The 22,464-nt window shown below is 37.9% G+C and overlaps 1 protein-coding gene and 1 long non-coding RNA gene across 16 annotated transcripts in view; one reads left to right on the forward strand and one right to left on the reverse strand.

Annotated features, from left to right (window-relative positions):
* The first annotated feature begins 2,570 nt into the window (after window positions 1–2,570).
* Window positions 2,571–22,464, forward strand: part of LOC138917494 (uncharacterized) — a 31,270-nt gene continuing 11,376 nt past the window's right edge. For 2 of the 11 annotated variants that reach the window (XR_011425602.1, XR_011425605.1), the window contains exons 1-8: window positions 5,888–6,155; window positions 8,532–8,741; window positions 10,177–10,320; window positions 13,889–13,953; window positions 14,593–14,650; window positions 15,863–16,011; window positions 18,759–18,899; window positions 20,246–20,300. This is a non-coding gene — a long non-coding RNA (uncharacterized lncRNA). Of the gene's footprint in view, window positions 3,707–5,884; window positions 6,156–8,531; window positions 8,742–10,176; window positions 10,321–13,888; window positions 13,954–14,592; window positions 14,651–15,862; window positions 16,012–17,720; window positions 17,783–18,758; window positions 18,900–20,104; window positions 20,301–22,464 lie in introns of those variants that run through there. The other 9 variants (XR_011425604.1, XR_011425611.1, XR_011425603.1 and 6 more) reach the window with 9 other exon arrangements.
* Window positions 8,213–22,464, reverse strand: part of KCNN2 (potassium calcium-activated channel subfamily N member 2) — a 406,407-nt gene continuing 392,155 nt past the window's right edge. For all 5 annotated transcript variants that reach the window (XM_070234440.1, XM_023617854.2, XM_070234438.1 and 2 more), the window contains 3 exons: window positions 17,791–17,918; window positions 11,301–11,370; window positions 8,213–8,815 (listed from right to left, as the gene is read on the reverse strand). In XM_070234440.1, coding sequence (XP_070090541.1) covers window positions 8,528–8,815; window positions 11,301–11,370; window positions 17,791–17,918 — 486 coding nt within the window. In that variant the 3' untranslated portion in view covers window positions 8,213–8,527. The remainder of the gene's footprint in view (window positions 8,816–11,300; window positions 11,371–17,790; window positions 17,919–22,464) is intronic.

A 22,464-nucleotide genomic window follows, 5' to 3' on the forward strand; every position in this document is an offset into this window, starting at 1 on the left:
AATAGATTCTTACCGGGCATTCATAAAAGAACTCCTACAAATCAGTAAGAAGATGAGCGATATGTATGTAAAAAGGTGCTAAACTTTCCTATCGATCATAGAAATGTAAATTAAAACTATACTAAGTGATTGCTACACATCCACCAGAATAGCCGATATTAAAAAGACCAACAATACCTAGTATTTCTGACAACGTAGAGGCACTGAAACTCTCATATACTGCTTCTGGGAATGCAAATAAGTACAACCAGTTTGGAAAATTATTTGTCAATAGCTACTTCAACTACTAAAGTTGAACATATTCACGTGCCCTATGCTTCAACAATTCTGCTCTATAATTATATCTAACAAAAATGCATACATATGTCTCCTACAATGCACATATAGCAATGTTTATAAAGTATTATTTTCAGTAATCCAAAACTAAACACAACCCAAATGAACATTAACAGTAGAAAAGATAAGTAAATTGTGATTTACGTATACCATGAAAATACAGCAATAGAAATGAATGAACCACTGCACCCACACAATATAGACGGATCTCACAGACATAATGTATGAAAAATAAAATACACAAATGTATACATATATGTGATTTTATTTATATAAAGTTCAAAATAAGCTAAAGTAATCTCTGCTGTTAACAGGTGGAATAATGGTTATCTTTGGGGAAAAGAGAGAATAGTGTCTAAACAGGTCATGATGGGGCATCTGGGCTCCTGGTAAAATGTATTGAGATGTAATCTTATGATTTGTCTACCTTGCTGTATGTCTATGGTACTTCAAAAGGATTTATTTAAAAAAGCTTAAAGATGGTAAACTAGTTCTTGAAGGGGGAAATTCTAGGTTGAAAGTTGAGCTAGATGCCCAACTTAAGAGGTACAAAAAAGAACACCATTACAAAAATAAAAATGAAGATGGATGAAAATACAGATAGAAGAAATAGATATATTAGAAAAGAATAAAGCCAAAGAAAGTTTTCTTCTTTTGTTTTTGTGGAAGATTAGCCCTGAGCTAACTACAGCCAGTCCTCCTCTTTTTGCTGAGGAAGCCTGGCCCTGAGCTAACATCGTGCCCATCTTCCTCTATTTTATATGTGGGATGCCTACCATAGCATGGCATGCCAAGTGGTGCCATGTCCGCACCCAGGATCCGAACCAGCAAACCCCAGGCCGCCTAGAAGCGGAACGTGCGAACTTAACCGCTGCGCCACCAGGCTGGCCCCAAGCCAAAGAAAGTTTAAGAAAAAAACGTGAAACAGCTAGGAACAATATTTAGAAAAATAAAAAAGAAAGAAACAATGAAGAAGAGCAAGACCAAAAGCTGGGTCTTTGAAAAGACTAGTAAAACTAGTAAAAGATTAATTTTTTTCATCCTTTATCTGTGATCTATGTTGCAAATATTTTCTCCCAGTTTATCAGCTTCTTTTAACTTTGTTTACCATCTTTTCCTTTACTGCTATGCAAACGTTGTTTTATTTTTATGTAGTCAGATTTATCAATCTTTTATTTGTCTCTGGATTGCACAAAGCCTTTCATTATACCTAGATTGTAGAGAAATTCACCCATGCTGTGTTGTAATACTTGTGTAATTTCAGTTTTTACATTTAGCTCTCTGATCCATTTTGAGTTTAATCTTCTGTATACTGTAGAGTATGGCTCTTTAATTTAATGTTACCTTTTTAAAAATGCCTATCCAGTTACCCCAGGTTATTTATTAAAAAGTACATCTTTCATGTTTTTGCTAGTTCTTGGGCCAACTCTGATAATATTTATGTTTCTTGAAAAATCGTGACTATTACTTTTTGGTTTATTCGATCTCTCCAGGCTGAAAGAGGTCTCAAAATCTTCCACAACAATTGTTTTTTTCTTTTATTTCTGATAGTTCTGCTGTATATGCTTTGCTTTTTGGTGCATACAATTCACATCAGCTTTCTCTTTGTGTGAAATGAACTTTCATCAGTCTAACACGGCCATCCTTTGTGATTTCATATTGCTTCCCTTGAATTCTATCAGTCATGTAGCGGAATTCTAATTCAATTAGAAATGAATATTGCCACCACTGTTTTTATTTGTTTGCACTAAATTCTCCCCTGTAATTTGGATTTTAACTTTTCCTATCATTTTATATTATATGTCTTTTGTAAAAAGCACATAAATACATTTTGTTTTTAACTCAATCTTATATTTTCTCTTCTTGAAGAGTGTAAATTCAACCATTGTTACTTATAGTCAGGCTATTATGTTCATCTTACTTTGGACTCCTTGCTTTGTAATTTCTCATTTTTTGTGCTTTCTTGCTGGGTTTTTTTGTTTTTCCAAAATCATTTTAACTTATAGTTTTCTAATGATCGAACTCAAGAATGAAGAAACATTATTACCTTTATTCCCCTCCTTTTTATAAAGTTTTTATTAAATATTTTTGAAAAGTTTTTCCTCTAAAAATTTAATCTTCTAATTAAAAAAAACCTGGTTTTTAAAAATTACTTTTTTTTACTAATTTTTCAAGTCCTCTTTATTATTGATATAGAAGAAATGTTTTCTTAATGTGACTCCTTCTAGAAGAGTGGGGGGACAGGCATCTCAGGAAGATACAAAGGATTCTATGCTGGGGCCATTTCCCAATCACTAGAAAATGTTTGCCCATCTTTTGGTCCCACCACAGCCTGCTTTAAGAGCAGTAACACTTTTTTACCAGTGCTCTCTGTTAAGTGAGTTATAATCCTCAAACTCCCTGAACATGTTTTAAAACACATAGAAAGGGACCAAATTAAGTTTTTAATGAAATAAAGTGAAAAGTGCCCTATTGCATTCATATTTAAGAGACGCCAATAATTCCCCCATAATATATGTTTTCCCCCTACAAACTCAAAAATAAAAATATTGCAGGGCTAGCTGAGTGGCATAGTGGCTAAGGTTCCCTGCTCCACTTTGGCTGCCCAGGGTTCGCTGGTTGAGATCCTGGGCACAGACCTACACATTGCTCATCAAGCCATGCTGTGGTGGCATCCCACGTAGAAGAACTAGAAGGACTTACAAGTGGGACACATAACTATGTACTGCTGCTTTGGGGAGGGGAAAAAAAGAAGAGGAAGATTGACAACAGAAGTTAGCTCAGGGCCAATCTTCCTCACCAAAAAAAAAAAAAAGAAAAAATATATATAGGTTTACTTAAAGCCTCTTATCTATGCACTGTTAGTTTCCTCTCTAAGGCACTGTAATTTTATCCAACAGAAGGGTTAATTTTGGACTTATATTCCAAAAGCCCACAAAAATATGAATGTTCAAGCTGATAATTTCATTTATAAGCAGAAAAACAAATAAAAGTGGACAGTAGGTTCAGAATTATGCACAATCAAACTATATACATAAAAATTGAAGAGACAGGCATGCATCTACTCTAGTTCCTCTGAAGGGATGGTAGGTGGCACAGTGAAAATTCTGATCTCTTAGATGGAATAATGTAGATTTAGAATGTTATGGCCAGAAGGTGTTAGATTTTTGTTGTGCATTATACCAAATGTCTTCTTACTAAAGCAGTTTTGATTCTTCCTTTACAGTGAAAATATAGATATCTTTATTTTAGCGTCTCATATCATCCCTCATCCACCATCTGAGGAGGACTGGTGGCCATCGTCACTTCAGCAGGGGAGGTGCCGGCCTGAGTGACTCCGGGTTCACTACCCAGCCCAGCTTCAGCAGAGGTAACAGGTGGCATTGCCTCAGAATGTAGATTCCAACACTGAGTTTGTTCTGTGGCCTGTTCGGTTCCCTGGTCACTCATACCCACAAAATATCCCACAGTGCATGTGTATTTTCCCTTTGAGTGAAAACTAACTTAGGGTCCTCAAATATTTCCATTTTTTCACCTTAGCCAAGGGCACTAAGTATTCACTGCTCTCAGCATTCGGTATTCACTGAATACGGTTTTTGAATGACAGGATTATCTTTGCAGCCTTTTTTTTCCTGCCAGGGTAGGAGACCCCAGGGAAATTGATAATTAAGTAGTTGGGCTATGGAGAGAAGAGCTGCTTTCCTAACAAGGAGTTGAGGAGGCAAGTTATTAAGGAAGTATAAGACTGTAGAGAAAGTGTCCCTCTGTTCAGCTTTCTGCTTGGCCACAGTCTGCTGACCACTGCCCTCCTCACGCTCCACTTTTAGCTGGACCTAAAGTTAAGCGAGCTCCCATCTAATACTCCTAACATGCTGGCATAGGCAGCCCCAGGAAGTTCTAATTACTTTTGTAACCACTCCCCCGGTCCCCACAGGAACCACAATCATTGGGGCAGAGGAAAACTCATAACTAGAGAGCAGACTATGTCTGGGGAAAAAAATTCAAAGTATTTCTAAAAACTTGAAATGGGAAATATCTGCGAAGTTATAATCTATATTTTCTATTTCTGGGTTCACTCATAACAAATTTAACAGCATTGACAGGGCTTTTTTTCTTCCCTGGCCTAAGAAAGTGGAAAAAAAAAGCATGCCCATGAAGGAGTCTAGCAATGGTGACAGTGAGATGGAGAGAATTTCCTCATGTCATACCCCTCATTGCAGGGGCTCCCAGCCTCACAACATTTACTAGGATCCTATTTGTCAAACAACCAGTTTGATAATTTTTTCTTAATGGATTGAATTGACAATTCAGTTAGAACACACAGACTGTATCAGCGTGTATGACACAGATCGGGAGAAGTATGTGGAGGCTCTTGAACTACAGGAGTGGATTTGGAAAAGGAATTGAGCCCTTGGTCCGTATCAGCACAGCCCTAATCAAGTATGCCAAGTCCTAAGTGTAGGGCACAGGCACCTTCCACATTTCTGGATCATATATATGAACAGATTTTGTGGGATGGGAAGAAGAGGAAAGAGTATAGCAGAATCACAAAGACAAAGCATACGTGCTTATTGATATTCTAGATCACATTAAAGAAAAAAACAATGATAGGATCAGGCAATATATAAACTAATCCAGAGTCCAGTAACTTGCTTTAAGAATTAGACAGGCAAGGGGGAGAATTTATAACTGTACTGACAGGTGTTAGAAGTTATAATAAGATAGGCAGGTAATGGAGGTGTTTAATATTTGTTGCCTTATCTTGGAAATTGTAATAAAAAATATCTACCATCATTTGGTAAAATAGATGCTAGGCTTTGCAGAGCCCCACTGATATATGTGTCTTTTTATACTTATTTTGTAGATGAGATAAAAGAGGCTGAGAGGCAAGAGCATAGAAGTAGCCAGTGGTAGAACTCAGTTTCAAACCCAGTTCTGACTTTTAACCTCATGCTCTTTCCACTTTATCATTCTACCTCTGAAGACTAGGCAAAGTTGAAAGATAGCAGGGCTGTAGAATTTTAACCCATCCCTTGAGATTTCTATTAAATCTAATCAACAGGGTTTTGTCCCAACACCCTACTCTGTTTTGGAACATAATTATTTGATTATCGCAGATGCTTTGATGGCGAGTCTCTTGGAAAACAATCATCGAGGGAGGAGAAATTAGGGAAAAGGCATATGAAATTTCCCAAATCTACCACCTGTTATGAATTTGGTTCATTCTCATTTCTTTAAGAGCATGGAACCTTCTTTCTAGGGGCTAACCAGTGACACTGTGTATAACGGTGAAATGATGAAAATTGTTGAGGAAGGTGGTGCCCCTGTAATTCAAAATGACTTGTGGTAGTCCTGTGTTCTTATACTGGCTGTAGAGAAACAGCGAGGCCAGGGTGTGGTAGGCTGAGGTGTAACAACACATTCAATTGTCATTAGAAATTCTGAAAAACAAAGTGCAAATTAGAGCAAGGCATCTATTGGCGCAAAAGAGCAGTCATCTAAGGAGCCCTCCCAGCAGGCTGCCTAATGTTCAAAGTCACGTGGCAGGAGACTCGGTAATGTTGGATAAAGCAGGGTTCATTCAGCAAATCAATGACCACAATGTCTTCACAATGGATGGGTTCTCTCCTCTTTCAAATTGTGATGATTTGCTATTTTTTAAAATACAGAAACAAAAGATCATACATTTTTGTTGAATTGCTACCTGTCTTCATATACGTTGCATGAAGAAACAGGGAAAGTAAGATCGATTTTGGAGGACTAAAGAATGACATCCTACATGAACTGCGGTTAATCAGGAAGAGGAGAATAAATATAAGGTAAGGAAATCTAAATTCAAACGCACTTTCTGTTTTCTCTTCAACAAGAGAAGCAATATATTATTCTTTCCCTCGTCTTCAAGTATTCTGGGATGGTGTTAATTGATCAGTAAGATGATAATTAAACTTAATAACCTGCTATTCTGCCCTTTAGTCACAATAGAGGTAGAATAGACAAGAATTAACTGCATGAGTTGCCAGAACAAATTAATCATCTTTTCAAAATTTCTCTCGTTCTTACATCCAATGTTTACACCAAATACTTGATATAGTCTTATGTGTAACCCAGAATACATAAAAGAAAATTTTAATTTCACCCATGAAATAGAAATCTTGATGAAGTGTAGAATTTTGAAGTTCACTTAACTCAGCAGTATGTTCCCATAAGCAATGCTCTAGTCATTTTTCTTTCACTTAATATTAGACGACATTCTAGGCCTTGTCCTCATCCTATACAGAAATATATAAGATGTGTGAATAAGCTTTATTTTCAGCCACGTTGGATGGGTAATAAATGGTAGGTAATTCCTATGGAATCTAAAGAAATCATACTTTGATGTCTTTGATCTTGAATGAAATGTTTGATTTTTGCATCCATTTTAGAGAATAGTTATGAAAGTGATTTATTCACTGAACTATGCAAGGTGGTGAAATATATCACTCTAGTTTTGTGTTAAAGGAGAAAAATACTTGGTACGCTAGCAACTTGCAATGTAGTAGACACCAAAGGGGGTATGGTATAAAATGAAGAGGGCAAAAGCAGATTTCTCTGAAAATGAAGGAGTAATTTTTAGGGTTAGGCCAATCCAAGCAGGTTAGTTTAAGAACTGTCCAAATGAAGCCTTATTTCTATGTGTCCCTGCTCCCACTGCACATCAGCTCTTCCTTTTGACTCTGGAGACCACCACCGTGTGAGCAATTGCACACTGCTATCAACTCAAGGTGGTTCTTCTAAACCCAGGGGATTCTTAGAGTCAATTTGGAAAGCGATGTGTCTGCAGCAGTAACTACACAGTTCCCTTTCACAGAAACTGACCGTAACCATCCATAAAACAACTGTGATAAACCTCATGAAATTTATTAGATGCCATTTACTTCCTTGTACCAAATAAGTAAGACAGACCAAGAGGGGATCATTTGCTAGGTGATATGTGACATATTAAGAGTTAGGCTCATTTATGTTCTGCTGTTAGGAGCTATGCCAACACATGTACATGTGAATGTGCTTGTGTAGAATCCACATTAAGAAGTGTAAAAATGGAGCAGAGGAAACTGAATGACCAAGCGAATACCTTGGTGGACCTGGCAAAGGTAAGCTTGGGGTCTCAGCCTTCACGATGGTGTCTGTTGGAATTAACCACTGCACAGTCACTAGCCATGCTTTGGGAGGAGGCCACCCCAAATTTATTTAACAAATCAAACCAACAAACCACCCTAAAATAATGGCCCAACTTAAAAGAATTTTTCTGACACTCTTACCTAATATGCTCCTTCCCTATGTACATTATTCGACTCCATTCTAAAAACTTTCCTCCTTGAAGTGATTTTGAGTTCTAGTAAGAAATATAAGTGGACTATGAGACAACACCTGTGGGATTCTTATTTGTAGTTCAGTCTCATCCCTGTGGGAGAGATGAAATAACTAGTTTAGACCTAAAATTCTGTAACATCAGTTCACAGACAGTGGTGTACCCTGATACTTTCTTCAAGTAAACTTGCAGGTAAACTAGGAGTAAAGAAATTCTTGAAAGCATTTGTGCCCCTGGTTTATATACACATTTTGATGTGACAGCCTCACTTTCCACATAGTTTGGAAATGGGACCCTGTAAACTCAAAAAAAATAGTAAGCTGTCTGGGCCAAATGACTACGACTATAATATTTCATATAGAGGGAAAATCTTAGTGAACAGGGTAGGCAGTAATTGAAAGTCTTCTTGCAACCGGCCTAACTTTTGGAAATTGAAATCATCAACAGGCATCAGATGATCAGTTATTTTACCTTGAAAATAATGTAAGAAGTGAACCTTTAGAAATGTCAAGTGACCAAACAAGTATGTGCAGAAATTAACTTTTTTTATTATATATCATATAATGTAGTAGTAAAGTCTGTTTGAAGTGCATGAATAAAAAGTTAGTGAAATTACAGGAGGAACAATCTATATAGCAATAATAGGTGCATTCCCTGTGCATCTGAAAGAAAAAAAAAAGAGTTTTCACTCATTTTGGCCTAAAACTTAGTGTTCAGGTTCCCAGGATTCTGACATCAGAACCCGGATAACGCTGATTAGAACCATAGGGGCTTTACAATAAAAGCTAAAATATTGACCATATGATGGCAAAAAGTCTTATTTTGTGGTTAACTGATTCTCTTCTAGCTACTCTCTGATGAAGTTGGTGGCGCTGTAGAGGAGGACCGCCGCCTCCTGGACGAGGACCGGGACCGCTCAGCATTGTAGGTGACATGCTTGTCGTAGTTCTCCATCTGAGCCTCAATGAAATCTCTCTGCTGCTGCCTGATGGTCTGGCTTATGACCCCAGGGAGGGCGTGGATGCTACCAATCAAAGTCTCTAATTTTGTTTCCAAGGTAACAATCCTCTTCTCAAAGTCTTCGCTCCTTTCATTTAAGTCGGAAATCATGTCATACATGATGTTCTGGGTCTGGAAAACAGGGTTGAGAGGAATAGAGAAACAAAGAAGTTAGGCTTAATTACACTTGCCCTGGAAGCAAACTGTCAACTCTCCTGGCTTGACAGTTAGTCTTCTTTTGGTGACATACAATGCAACAGGGGCATCAGTTAACTGAACATTTTACCTTGCAAAGCAAATTCAGTTCAATGCAGTCTGTTCAATGCTAGGATTTAGAAATGTAAGATCTGAGGCATTAATTCGATTTAGTTGCAGAAAATGTTGTGCAGGTACTGATTGGTGTGCCCAATGATTTTAGGTGGTGTATAGATACACAAACATGTTTTGATTTAATATTTATGTCTATGTTTTAACGGTTGTTACAAAACTTAGCATATCAAATTCCTTTTGCAATATGTGACATTAATTAGGGCAAGGCTAAGTTTTAAAAAACAAGCATTTTAAAGAATAAGAGTACAGATGGTATTGGGATGTAGCAGAAATTTTGAGGGTGGAATATGAATGAAATTTAGGACAAACTGATTTGATGAAGCAATCTAGTAACTTGAAATAAAAAATTCCTAAATATCTTTTGCTTTTCTATGTTCCAAATTATAGGCTCTCCATTGGGTCAAATAACATGTTTACAGATAACCATTGAGAGAATAAAAGTCGGGAGAGACACTGAGCTTACCCAGTCTACCTTGTTGGCTAGGGCTTAATCAGAGCTAAGTGGTTTGAAATAGGAAAATGTTTTGGTGTCCTAGCGAATTTTGTAATTGATTGTCTTGATCAGAGGGTCTGACTCCCGGTTATATTTATGGAAGTAGCCAAGAGACAAGGAGAAAGGACCTCAGGGCTGATCAGCTCAGAGCCAGAGAGGGAAGAGGGTGGTCAAGAAGGGCAGGATGGGGAAGTTAACCACAGCAGCCTTTCCCAAGTCTAAGCCTCACCTCCTTCTATCTCATTTCCCTCTATAATATGTGCTCTTATCCTGCTTAGCAACCTCTTAATGATGATAAATGAATTGATTAAATAAGGGAGTTACTATTCAGAGCACAGGCACCTCGTTTGAGTTTGGCCATGGAGGCAGAGCACACTAAATTTGTTTTTACTACATAGTCCTAAGACCATGTGAGCAACATCCATTCATTCAGAAAACACTGAACCCTTATGGCATGGACAGTCACAATAATAAGCATGGCACTAAAGAAATAATTTGAAAGAAACAGCATCTTGCCTCATAGATATAGTCTTCGAGTAAAATTATATATTATATATATTATTATATGAATTATATATAGTAAAATGATATATCTTATATATGTATTATTTCCAAGTGGTGTTTTTATTTTTTCATAAAAATACCCAATTTCTTTTATCATTTGCCCTAGGAATGATGTAAGAGCCTGCCTCATCTTTGTTCATGGCACGTTGAAGTGAGAGCCGTGTGTGGAAATATTAATCAAGGATATCTTTGAGCCTCATATATCTATGTGTGCTGCCCAGCTTAAATGTCTGATATATACTCTCCCGGGGTAAGTGGTTCAATACTTCACTTATCATCTTCTATTTATCAGCTATCAGATATTCATCTTCAATGTATTTATATAGTATGTTATTGATATACACTAAGATGAATATAATTTAGTTATGTTACTTCATGAGACTAGGACAAAAGTTATAATTTTTATGGATTTTATTGGAGGCTTTCTAAACTACACAGCTGATTTATCAACCAGACAACAAAATGTACAGGTTCAACTGAGAGTTGCCTTTTTCGAAGCATTTGTGTTAAAAGGCTGAACACCTACATAAAAGCTATTATAATACCTCCCGTAGAATTAGCTCAGGAGAATGCAGTGCTGTCATTATTGACAAATATTCACATTTCTTGAGAGGAACAATGAAAAATCAGGCAGATAGATCTTATAAACGTGATAGAAGAATTTGGGGACTATTAATATATTTTTTAAAAAGGGGTATGATTTTTAAATAACAAAACGGAGAAAGAACCATAAATTATAAAAAGTGATTACTTTTTTTGAAAGAAAGCTTTCATTTTAAGTCGTAATTTTTTATATATTTTTAAAAATTTCAACTTTACATTCTTCTTTGTGTAAAATACATAAAAAACAATTTTATTGATGAGTCCTATTTAGCCCCAAGCCTCATAGCAAACCCAGGATGTGGTTCTGCTCTCACAGGGATGAGACTGAACTACAAATAAGAATCCCATAGGTATTGTCTCATAGTCCACTTATATTTCTTACTAGACTTCAAAATCACTTCAAGGAGGAAAGTTTTTAGAATGGAGTCGAATAATGTACATAGGGAAGGAGCATATTAGGTAAGAGTGTCAGAAAAATTCTTTTAAGTTGGGCCATTATTTTAGGGTGGTTTGTTGGTTTGATTTGTTAAATAAATTTGGGGTGGCCTCCTCCCGAAGCATGGCTAGTGACTGTGCAGTGGTTAATTCCAACAGACACCATCATGAAGGCTGAGACCCCAAGCTTACCTTTGCCAGGTCCACCAAGGTATTCGCTTGGTCATTCAGTTTCCTCTGCTCCATTTTTACACTTCTTAATCTAAAAGACAGAATCCGAAGTCAGAAAGGGTCCTTTCTTTCTATGGCTATCATACACCTTGCAAAGAGCATGCACAAAATTGACAAGAGCAAATAACTGCATGGATAATGCCTTGAATATTTGGGATAAAGTCCAAACTGCTTGTCTGGTACAATGAGAAGCATGCTTCCCCAACACCGCAACAAGGAAAGGAGAGAGAGTAAAAGATGAGATGTCCTTAGGACAACTATTTACCAGGTTGTTAAAGTTGATTTGAGAAAGGCTCATAAGGATTTAACCATATGAGAAAAGCCAAAACATTCCTTAAAGCCCCAGTATCGTGACAAATAGACATAGGAAGAAATATGCAAAGCAACTGGAATTTCATCAATGTTGGAGCAGCGAACACCTTCCTATGCCTACGTGACTAGATACAGGTGTTAGCCCTGTTTAGTCTGAAATGGATTGGGTTAGGTACTTGAACCTGATGAAACACAGTGATAAGTGAGATTCGTAATAGCAAAAATAAAACTTTTATTCAACCAGCAGCAAGATAACTCAAAACACATAATTCTCTTATTCTTCGTTGTATTTCACTTGACTTTTATCTTAAACTGCCATTGAATTTGAAGGGAAGCCAGACCACTTCCTCGGGAGAATTTCCCTTAAGTTTTATTGTAGATAAAAGTCAGAGGACAATTAGAGTGTCTGATGAGATCTCTACTTGTAAACTTACTTTTAAATACTTTTAAGCATCATTGCGTATCTAACAGTCAAAAATCTTTGCATCAAGAATCTTTCTGAATGAGAAGTCTTACTATTCCTTATTTACTGTAATATTTCAACAAATATTTATTCAGTGTTTACTGTATATCAAAAAATTAAGATTTTCCAACAAGAGAAAAGTGGTTTATTGCTCTTTAAGCCAACATTGCAAAGCCATGCTCCAAGAGAGAAGCAGGTCTCTCTGAGCTACTTAGTGAAAAGGGAAAAAAAAATCCATGCTAACCTTATTACTTTGATGATGAGCCATTTTAAAAGTATAGCATTAATGTTGGAGAGGGTACTCTTTATTATTTTCCAATTTAAATTAAAGGTAATTACATAGAAGGGATAAAAAATTCACAGGGCAAGATTTTACTGCCAGGGAGATTTTTGTAACAAATGTTCACGCTGCTCAGTGATTTTGTTCTGAAACTAGGATATCCAATATGTCACCAAATCTGTTCTACAGCAAAGATACAGTTCCTTCTGCCAGTAAGAGTTTTACTGACACCTGCCTACAACACGATCTTTAACAATCTAAAACAGTGTAAGGTTATAACTTGTCATTGCGACTATGTGTTTCTCCATTAGAACACCTGGAACTAAGTTAACTGGCTCCTTTTTATACTGTTACAGAGATGGAGTATGTTTTAGTCTAAAAGACATTTACAGACATATATTTAAATCTAATATGTTGTTGAAAAATGTTTCTCTATGTACTTACAAGGGTTACAATTCTTTGATTTTTTTCTTTTTTTTTTTTTGGTGAGGAAGCTTGGCGCTGAGCTAACATCTGTTGCCAATCTTCCTCTATTTTGTATGTGGGATGCCACCCACAGCATGGCTTGATAAGTGGTGTGTAGGTCCGCACCTGGGATCCAAACCCGCGAACCCCAGCCACCAAAGCGGAGTGCATGAACTTAACCACTACACCACAGGTCTGACCCCCAAGGGTTACAATTCTTGATGTGTGCTTTTTAAAAAACAAGCCAAAAAAAAAAATCTTTAAACAAGAGTGGGTTATTACAGAGAAATGTATTAGAGAGAAAAAACAGTTTGTTCATGTATGAAATGAAGTGGGTTAGATTAGGACAGTGTTTCTGAAGTGCTGGATTTATACTAACAGAGGTATTCTACATGACTAAGTGCTACTCATCAAGACATGAAACAATACCAAAACAGATGGAGAGACAGTTATTCCCTTTAATTCTCTTCCCATTCTTGATTATTACAAGAAAAATGTCTCAGGCTGGTCCTAGCCTGTTTTTATCTTCTAACACCTGGGAGCAGGATCTCCGCTTAGAGCTTTCAGCAGGAGACAGCCTCGGACTAGAGTTCAACACCAGTGTTTCAATTGTCAATCCATGTTACCTTTACCTCTCTTTGCTGGGAGTGATTTTTTTAATCCATTTATGATAGAGATTTATATCAAGCTTTTGTTTCAAATTTGATATGTATTAGTATAGTTGGCACATGGATGACTGAGGTTTGGGGACGCCAGCTCAGAAGCCTCCAGCAACTTGTGTGTGCAGAGAAAGTCCTGACCCCACAAGTGTGGGAGAAGGGCGAGTGCTAGTTCCTTAGCTGAGGTGGGAACTTCATCTTCCAAACAATGGAGACTAATTTACGTCTCTCGGGTTTCTATATGATGTTTCTGACAGTAGAATGTTGCCCATTTTATTTTCTCCTAATCTGGGAAGCTGAAATAAAGTCCTATTTGATAGGAATTCCTTTAACTCTGGAACTTAAATCATCTTGCCTTGTTGCTTCTTAGACTGTCTGTAATACAGGAGAACTAGCAGAAAAAGCCTGCTTAAGCTGCAGCTGCCAGAATAAAAGGTAACATGCAGATGTCTGTTTTACTTTTTTCCTCCAAAAAACAAGAATAAGAAACACATGTTGATTTCTTCCTTGTGAACTTCACTTATCACAGGAAAAGATCATGATTTCGGATCACATTTCCATAGCAGCAATCAGACTACTAAAATTCACAAATAAAGGATCTGCTTGGGTGCATGCAGCCGGTATCAAAATCTGCAAATGTTGAAAGGAGCGGCTCACACAACTTACTTCCGAGCTCTATTTTCATTTTGTTGAAATAAAAAGACAAAACAAAAGAAAAGAAACTGTAAAATATTCTGGAACAAAATAACACAGTGTGGTGTTCAGTGGTGCACAGGGGGCTCAATTCATTAGCTGGAAGATCCTGTTAAGATTCTGCAGGATTTCAGCATATTGATGAAAGAGAAACACTATTCAATTATATTATCATTTTCTTCATTGCTACTGTACTTTCCCACCTGAAAGGACATAGCTTCCTCTAGAACTAGGAGTTCAGAAGGAAGAACCTGTATAAAGTCATCTTGGCCTCTTTGATACATGATGTTCAAGTAAACAATAGAAAAAATTTTTGCCTAATATGAATGTGATATAGTTAAAAGGACAATATTCTAAACAATAGGATTGTCATTTTTGTAGGGGAAAGGGGTGCATCTTTTCTGAGTTGGGACTACTTAGAAGCCTGGCTTTCTGAAAGGTGAGTAATCCAACACTCCATGTTATAGAAATTATGTATTTTGGGTTTCTTGGCTCTGAGACAAGTTCATGGTGATTGATGGGTCTGTAGTTGAGATAGAATGGCAAACCTTAAAATTAAAGCTAATATCAGAAAAAGTGTTAAAAGTTATGGAAACAATGATTCATGGCACTAACTGATGATACCAAAAGACAGGTTACTGAAAAGAGGACACAAGCCCAAGATCTAGGCATCCATCAGAGGCTAAGGAGGTCATGTGTTAGGGAAAGAGGCTATGAAGCTTGGAAAAGAGAAAGAGTTGAGACGGAGGGGGCTGCTCGAAGGGGAGAGAGCACTACCGAACAAGCTCTCAGGACAAATCAGAGAACAGGAGAGGCCAGGAGAGCTCCATCAAATGAATTTGTAAATTTTCCTCAACTAGAGAGGTCCAATTTCAACCTGTGCTGACAGACAAGTCTGATGGTCTCCCTGTGTCTCAAAAGTGGGCAAGGAAGGCCTTGCCCTGAGGAATCGAGCCCAATGCGCTTCCCTTTACGACTTCACTCCCTGAGTTAAAATGAAAGATAATTATGCAAGATTAGAATAATCTAGCCAAAGCCAGCCCATATAAATACTCAGTTGTACTTTTTCACAAAGTATAAGTACCCTCCCACCTCAAAGGAAACCCAATAACCCCAAGACTAATTCATCAAACAATTCGGAACATTTTTGAGTTGCTTGAAGCTCATCTACTTTACAAGTACACATCGCTACAGAAGAAACAGAAGAGAAATGTCTGAAAGAAGCAGAAGAATCACAAGTGGTTTCTTCTATCATTCTATCCAAAAGCAGCGTGCTGAGAGACCCACGTAACCTACACCCCAAACCCTTATGATCAGGTCAGTACACCTCGTAGCAATTTGCCAGCTGCTTAGAGACAGTTTTCAGACTTGATTTTCCCAAAGATCTTTTCTATCATTTTATTATAAAAATTTTCAAACCTACAGCAAATTTGAAAAATTTTACAGTGAACACCCCTACATTGTCCCCGAAGTGTTTGTCTCCCAATGTATTCAGAACTTAAGAGTTCTATGACAAGATATATAAATATATAAATACCCACCATTTACACATGGCTAGAGAATTATATTACAAATGCTGTCAAAGCATTATATGAAAATTTATCAATGGCATTAAAGGCAAATCACATTTCATTATATATGTAATACGTAGGTTACACCGACAGAAAGGGTCACAAATATGATCCTGGAGGGAATGGGATGTGTGGCTGCTGGACACATAGACTGACCTCACTTATTTACTTCCATGCCATCTCACACCCTCCCCACCCTTGGACACCATCCCTTCTCATACCCACAAAGGTAAGTTTCCTTCTTAATATACTCAACAATATAGGTTAGTATTGAAACATTAAAAGTACAAAGAATGATTTATCCACAGTATACAGTTTACAACTCTTGTAGGAATGTTGGGGTTACTGTGTTGTACAGTTTTGGGGGCATAGGAATGACCACTCTGTCAGGAGAGTTGTGCCAGGTGACCCTTGAGGAAGAGGCCTGTCCTCAGACAGGAAGACAGGCCTGACGAAAGCAGAAGTGAAGGCTCAGTATCTCTCAGGGGACTCACTCTCTTCGGCCTAAACTTCATGGAATGAAGATGTTGAGATGAGTGCTCCTAGGTGGTAGTACTTGGATATAAGGGCATCTGTGAGCTCCAGGGATCAAGCTCCCTCCTGTGAGCCGAATCTAATAGTGTTCCTCTCTGCGTTCCTCCTTTTTACTCCTTCCCAGACTTTGAAACAATATTATCTTAAAATTCCAGCCTTATCTTTTCCTTACAATGAGGTAAAAAGCATAGTTGTGTATCCAGTCAAGTCACCAAGCTAAAGGAGAAATGATGTCACTCTGGTGTTTATGGCAGCAAGGGAAAGATCATGACTGAATAGCTCTGAGCAGCAATGAGGACCAGTGGCTCTACCATATGTGCAGAGTCTCCTTCTTTTTTAGATCTCAGAGGACTTGGATTTTATTTTCATTAAGGAAGGTAGCAATTTCTATAGAAATACACACATGTCCACAATTACAGACATATTTCACATTTTCAGTGATACCTATTTAAAAAGGGCAGCTGGATGGACTGGTGAAAGGGTAGAAGATGAATGCTTAGTGATTTCCCACAAAATGTTAGTGTAACATATTACGTACGAATTACCTAAATAGGTAAAATAAAAACTCCAGCCTCAGAGCTTTCTTGTCGGCTATGCTAGTTAGCTCTGAGAAGACACATTTCACTGTATCATCAAGATAACTAGTATTGTAGGTTGCCTGAGAAAAGCTACTTTTCTGACCCACAGATGTGACGTGTCTGCTCTTCCCCCTAGGGAAATGGCATTAAGCTAAAAGCAAGGCTGCAGGGCATCATAATTGATGCCCACATGAACATACTTATGGTGAGGATGCTGCCAGCCAGGGGGTTTCAGAAGGACCTGGTGCTTTCATATTATCACTGAAACTTACTAGAGAGATTTGTACTTTAAAAGTCTATGATAGTTGTATCCCAGGGAAATGGCATGAAGGACTTAAACAAATTGAGTAATGGTGGTCTGGACAAAGTCAGAATAATGAAGGTCTATAGGGACTCACAGCACATAGAAAATCCCCCAAGTCCTGATTAAAAACTAAACAAAAACTCAAGTATTAAATCAATTGTATGTACTACCTTTATAGAAAGATGTTTGGCGGTATGTTAAAAAAAAATCCAGATAGATCATAAACTTAAATATTTTCAAGATTTTGCAGTAGATACAAACTAAACCTCTTAGAGCAAACTATATAAATAAATAATAAGTTAAGAAATACAATTTTAACTGAAATTATTGTTTCTAAAGAGAGAAACTGAGAAGACGTAATTTATATATTAAATGGCTATTCTCCCAATAATAAATGATTTTTAATCATAAAAAGAACTGACAGTTTTTCTCAGGATGTCATTTGTGGAATTATTAAATTGCCAACTAATGTCTTCTGGGAACAAACCTGACAGTGTTTTCTTTTTTCCTCCCTCACAAAAGAAGAATAACCAAGTATGAGAATTAAAATCCAGAGATACAAAAGCAGAATGAAAATGAAAATGGTACTTACTGATGAATAGCTTGCAAGAATTTTCGTTGATGTTTTCTTACTTTTGCATGATCTATCTTTTTTACTAGCTTTGTGTTTTTGTAAATTAGCCATGTTTCCCTGAGTACGTTGGCAGCTGCGTTTTTCACCTGTTAAGAAAACAAACAAAAATAGCAGTAGATAAATTTCAGAGCAGAATCCTTTGCAACTTGGCTGGGGGTCATATTCTTCACCCCAATCATCATAGCAAGCTCTAGTTCTATTTAGTAACTATTTCTCAAAAGAATATTTTTCTTGGGGCCAGCCCGGTGGCGTAGTGGTCAAGTTTTTGCATGCTTCACTTCAGTGGCCCGGGGTTCACGGGTTTGGATGCTGGGCGCTGACCTACACACTGCTCATCAGGCCATGCTGTGGCGACATCCTCCATAAAAAGAGAGGAAGAATGGTACAGATATTAGCTAGCTCAGGGAAAATCTTCTCCAAGCAAAAAGAGGAAGATTGGCAACAGATGTTAGCTCAGGGCCAATCTTTCTCACTCCCCCCAAAAATGTACATTTATATTTTATTCTTGAATCTGTGCCTTTTTAAAATTACCTGTATCTGTCTGAGAACAACATAACTACTGATCTCTTTCTGAGCTGAACTCTACCCCATCAGAAACCTTTTCTTTTGACCACTTTTTTTCAATCAAGGGGTGCCGATTTCTCCACCTTGTATTGCAGTTGTTCTCTCCATGTTCTTCATTTCTCTGGAGAAAGGCAAAATGCCAGAAGGCCAAGGCTAATCTTCTCCTTTGTAAGCTTGCTCAGCATTTCTAGCTGTGCACTACAGGAAGGGCATGTTTCCACTGCTGAATGGACAAGCAGACCCAGTCGTCTAGCCTCCCAGAGTGACTTAGCAAATTGTATGCTTGTTAGCACACTTAATTAATTGACAGAGAGTCTATGTTGTCATGATTTTCTTGGTAATTTAAATACATTGCATTTCAGATGGATGAGACAAAATAAAGGATGAAAGCCAATAGTAACACTGCCAAGACCTTCTGCAGCTGATGGAAGGTGTGAATCCTTGTTGGTGATATTCAATCACTTGTTTTCTTGATTAAGGTCTTCAAAAATTCCTGGAAGCAGGTAAAGGCCCAGCCAAGGACAGATTTGTCTTCTTGCTCACACTGCAGGATCTGATGACCCACAGCTTCCACTTGGGCTTGTTGTTAGTTACTTATTCTAAGAAGTTGTTCCATTTAATTCTTTTGCGTGATGGATAAAGGATGTTTCACAAAGAGAGCTGCAGGCTAGTGGGGGGCTGGGTGGAGGAAGGCAACTGTTTAAGAAAGACAATGGTGAGGAAGACAGAACAATGAGCTGGGCTTGAAAAACAGATCTAAATTCTGGACTTTGGACCGACCAAGTCTGGTCAAGGAGACTAGCTCGCAGAACTTTACTTTTCTCTAACATGAGGTTAGAGAGAATTATTATTAAAGTTCTGTTCAGCCCTTATATTTATAATAGGGAAGAATCTTAGAATTACACTAAAATGATAGGTCGAAGGATGTACGTATGTTTTTTTACTTTAGCAAAGAAAGCATCAGGCTTGGTGGCTGATGGTGAATCCTCTTTCATGGTGCTAAAAAGTTTTCTTTTTGAATGAAATTGTATTGCTAGAACCCATTTTAAGAAAATCGCTCATTTCTTCAAACTGCTTTTAGGAGTGACTTTGGTTTGTAATGCACTTCTCTGTGACAAATAAAAATGGCAAGTAATAGGATATATTGGAATATATGAGGAAGCCATTTGGTATAAACCTAATTCGGCCTGACCTTGTCTTTCCAAAAGGGCCTGACCGAGGCCCTTGAGCATGCATTGTAGATCTGCTTTAGATTCCCTATGGCAAGAGCAAAAGGCCCTTGAGATAAAGGTGCAACTTCTCTCCCCCTCCCAACGTTGGCATCTCCTTAAAGATTAAGCATCTTTAGGCTGGGAACCTATTGCAGCGCTCATCTGTGACGCCCCCAGCCCGAGGCAACACACCTGCCACCCCGCTGCGTTCACTGAGACAGCAGACCTATCTGCCGTTTCCATCAATCGCTGTGCTGACAGAGCAGCCTTGTGACTATTGTAAAAGGGACATTTCAATCATATGTGAAACATACTCTTCGAGGGTATATAACCACCCTGTATACCCCTACTTCTTTGGAGTGCTCTGTTCCTTTGTGGAAATACTCTCCCGGGTTATAATCCTAAGATTTAAGCTCAGAATAAACTCACCCAAATTTTCATTTATAGATTGATTATGGATAATTTTCGTTGACCAGAGACTATTCTCAAACCAACAGAAAAACGACTGAAATGTTAGATGCTGAGCAGTAGCCGTGTCTACAAGTCACATCACCACCATCCACAGTGAAGGTGAAAGGTGGTCCAGTTAATTCTTGGCTCTTCATTCTTACGGAAGCACATTTCTCTTCTTCACACAGGTAGGAATCACCTTTCAGAAGGCTTTTTCATCTGATCCTGACGTCTTTTACAGAGGTAAGGAAATAGATGCAGCACAAGTTGCTGAGGTTTGAGGACCTTGTATTTAAGCAGAGAGGAGTGGGAAGTGACTGGCCAGCACTGCTGGGGTTGGAATCAGCCCTTCCCTGCTAGGAATGAGAAGGGCCAGTTAATGAAGGTCTCAGTTGTCTGAGCGGCTGTAGCTGCCGGAAAGACCCTAAGCGCCTTAGTGGATGCCCCTCCCTGATTTTACCAGCCCAAGACACAGAGGAGGAACCTAGACCCAGAGTGATGAGGAAGCTAGAAAACTGGGTAAAAACTGATGTGACAGGAACACAGCAGTTGAACATAGTAGGGTTTGGAATAGAACAAAGCAATTGATTTCGGTTTGGGTTCCCATCCACAAATAGCAAATGCCAAATTACTAGTCTATAAACTTTTAAGAAGGTGATTCAAAGCTCATCCTCGATGTATTTTAAATCATTCTTCCTCTTTGGGGTGGTGGGGGAATGGCTGCAGGGAAGTAGGGAACCTCAATTTCAGAGTTCAGTGAGGTGGGTGGAAACCCCCCACTCCCCACCCCTGGACTTATGTTCAGGATTTGTATTCACTAAATACTCATTTTAGAAACGACTCCTCATCTGAAAATGAAATCCCTACAGTGGTTTTTAAAAACTGTAAAATATGTGCATTTATGTTGAAACACCCCCTTTCTAACTCCCTAATAGGTTTTCAAACACAGGAATAAAACTCTTAAAGCATCATATTTAACTGCTACTTTTCAAAATAGCAGCCACAAAACAATATGTGCAGAAGAGAAAAATGTATCCTCTACCTAATGAACGGATGTGTTTCTAATAGTAGGTTTTTGCAGTCCCTCATGGGTTGAAAGGGAACAGAGGACAGGGAGAAGACAGGGTGGAAAGCACCTACCTGAATGTCTTACAGATGTAAGCAATGGGGAATCGTTACATGAAAGTGACATGCAAACTAGGGGAAAAACTAGGAGGGGAGAAGTAGCTCTATGCATTCGGGATCATTTAGATGAAAGGGAAGTTGATTTGGAAGAAAAGTTGCCTTGGTTTATGCAGTTAAGAATTCTGCCCTAAAAATCATAACAATGTGACCCTGGAGGCCCCTACCACCCTCCCCAGGGGGTTTACAAACTCTTAGCAGAGGTCATGTCACTCATCTTTGTGTCTCCCTAGGTCAGTGCTTTGGGCATACCTGGTACTAAATAAATGTCTATGGTGCTAAATTTGGCACCATAGTATAATTTGCATCATAAAAACTTCTCATTGTGAACCAAAGATGCATATTTATCAACCAAAGGACCCTCTTGAGAAGAAGGGTGTACAGGTTTAGAAGAAGAGACCTAGGGTCTAAATGGGTCAGTGCATTTCCATTTATTAATTCAACAAATGTATTGAGTCTCTGCCACATGCTAGATATGGTGATACATGATACGAAGGATTTACAGAACTCCCTTGAAAATTTAGTAGCTGTAATAATTCTAGTTCCAATTAATGGGCCAACATCACTATGAAATATAACTTATTTCCAATACTTCAAAAAATAAGGAATGTGAGAGAAAGGTCCTTTCTTAACAAGAATCTCCCCTTCCTCTCCCAACCTACCCCCTGCCCCAAATAGAGAAAGAGAAAAATAAAGAACATGTGCTTTACCTCACTCTTGCTCAACTTTAATTCAAATCTTTTATCAGAAAGTTTTTGAAAGGCGCATTAATAATCGGATCAAAGATGCTAAAAGCAATTTATGCTATTACAAGTAATAGTACTCAGATGCCTTAATCCTCTTTCAAAGGTATAAAGGACATGAAATGTTATATTGCTGACTCATAGGTAATTAAAAATATATTGTACTTTACTGCCGATGGCTTTAGTATTTTATAAGTGTAACAATACTTTATAAACCACAAAAGCACTTAAAGCAGATTGACTTTTAACTGAAAATTTGCTTTGTTCAATTCTACACGATGCATGTAATTAGAGCATTGTTTAAAAGGCTATTTTTTTTTATATAGTTTTTCCTGTGCTTTTTACTGCTTTGATTCTTCTTTTTCCACTTTTTCTTCCTGTTGCCTCTCCCTTTGGCGGCTTTTTTAGTGCAGTATTCGTATTCTTCCCAAATTTAGGGGGAAGGAACATAACCCCTGACTCAAAAAGCAGGAAGGTTTCCT

This window comes from Equus caballus, chromosome 14 (assembly GCF_041296265.1).
Source record: "Equus caballus isolate H_3958 breed thoroughbred chromosome 14, TB-T2T, whole genome shotgun sequence".
NCBI lineage: Eukaryota > Metazoa > Chordata > Mammalia > Perissodactyla > Equidae > Equus > Equus caballus.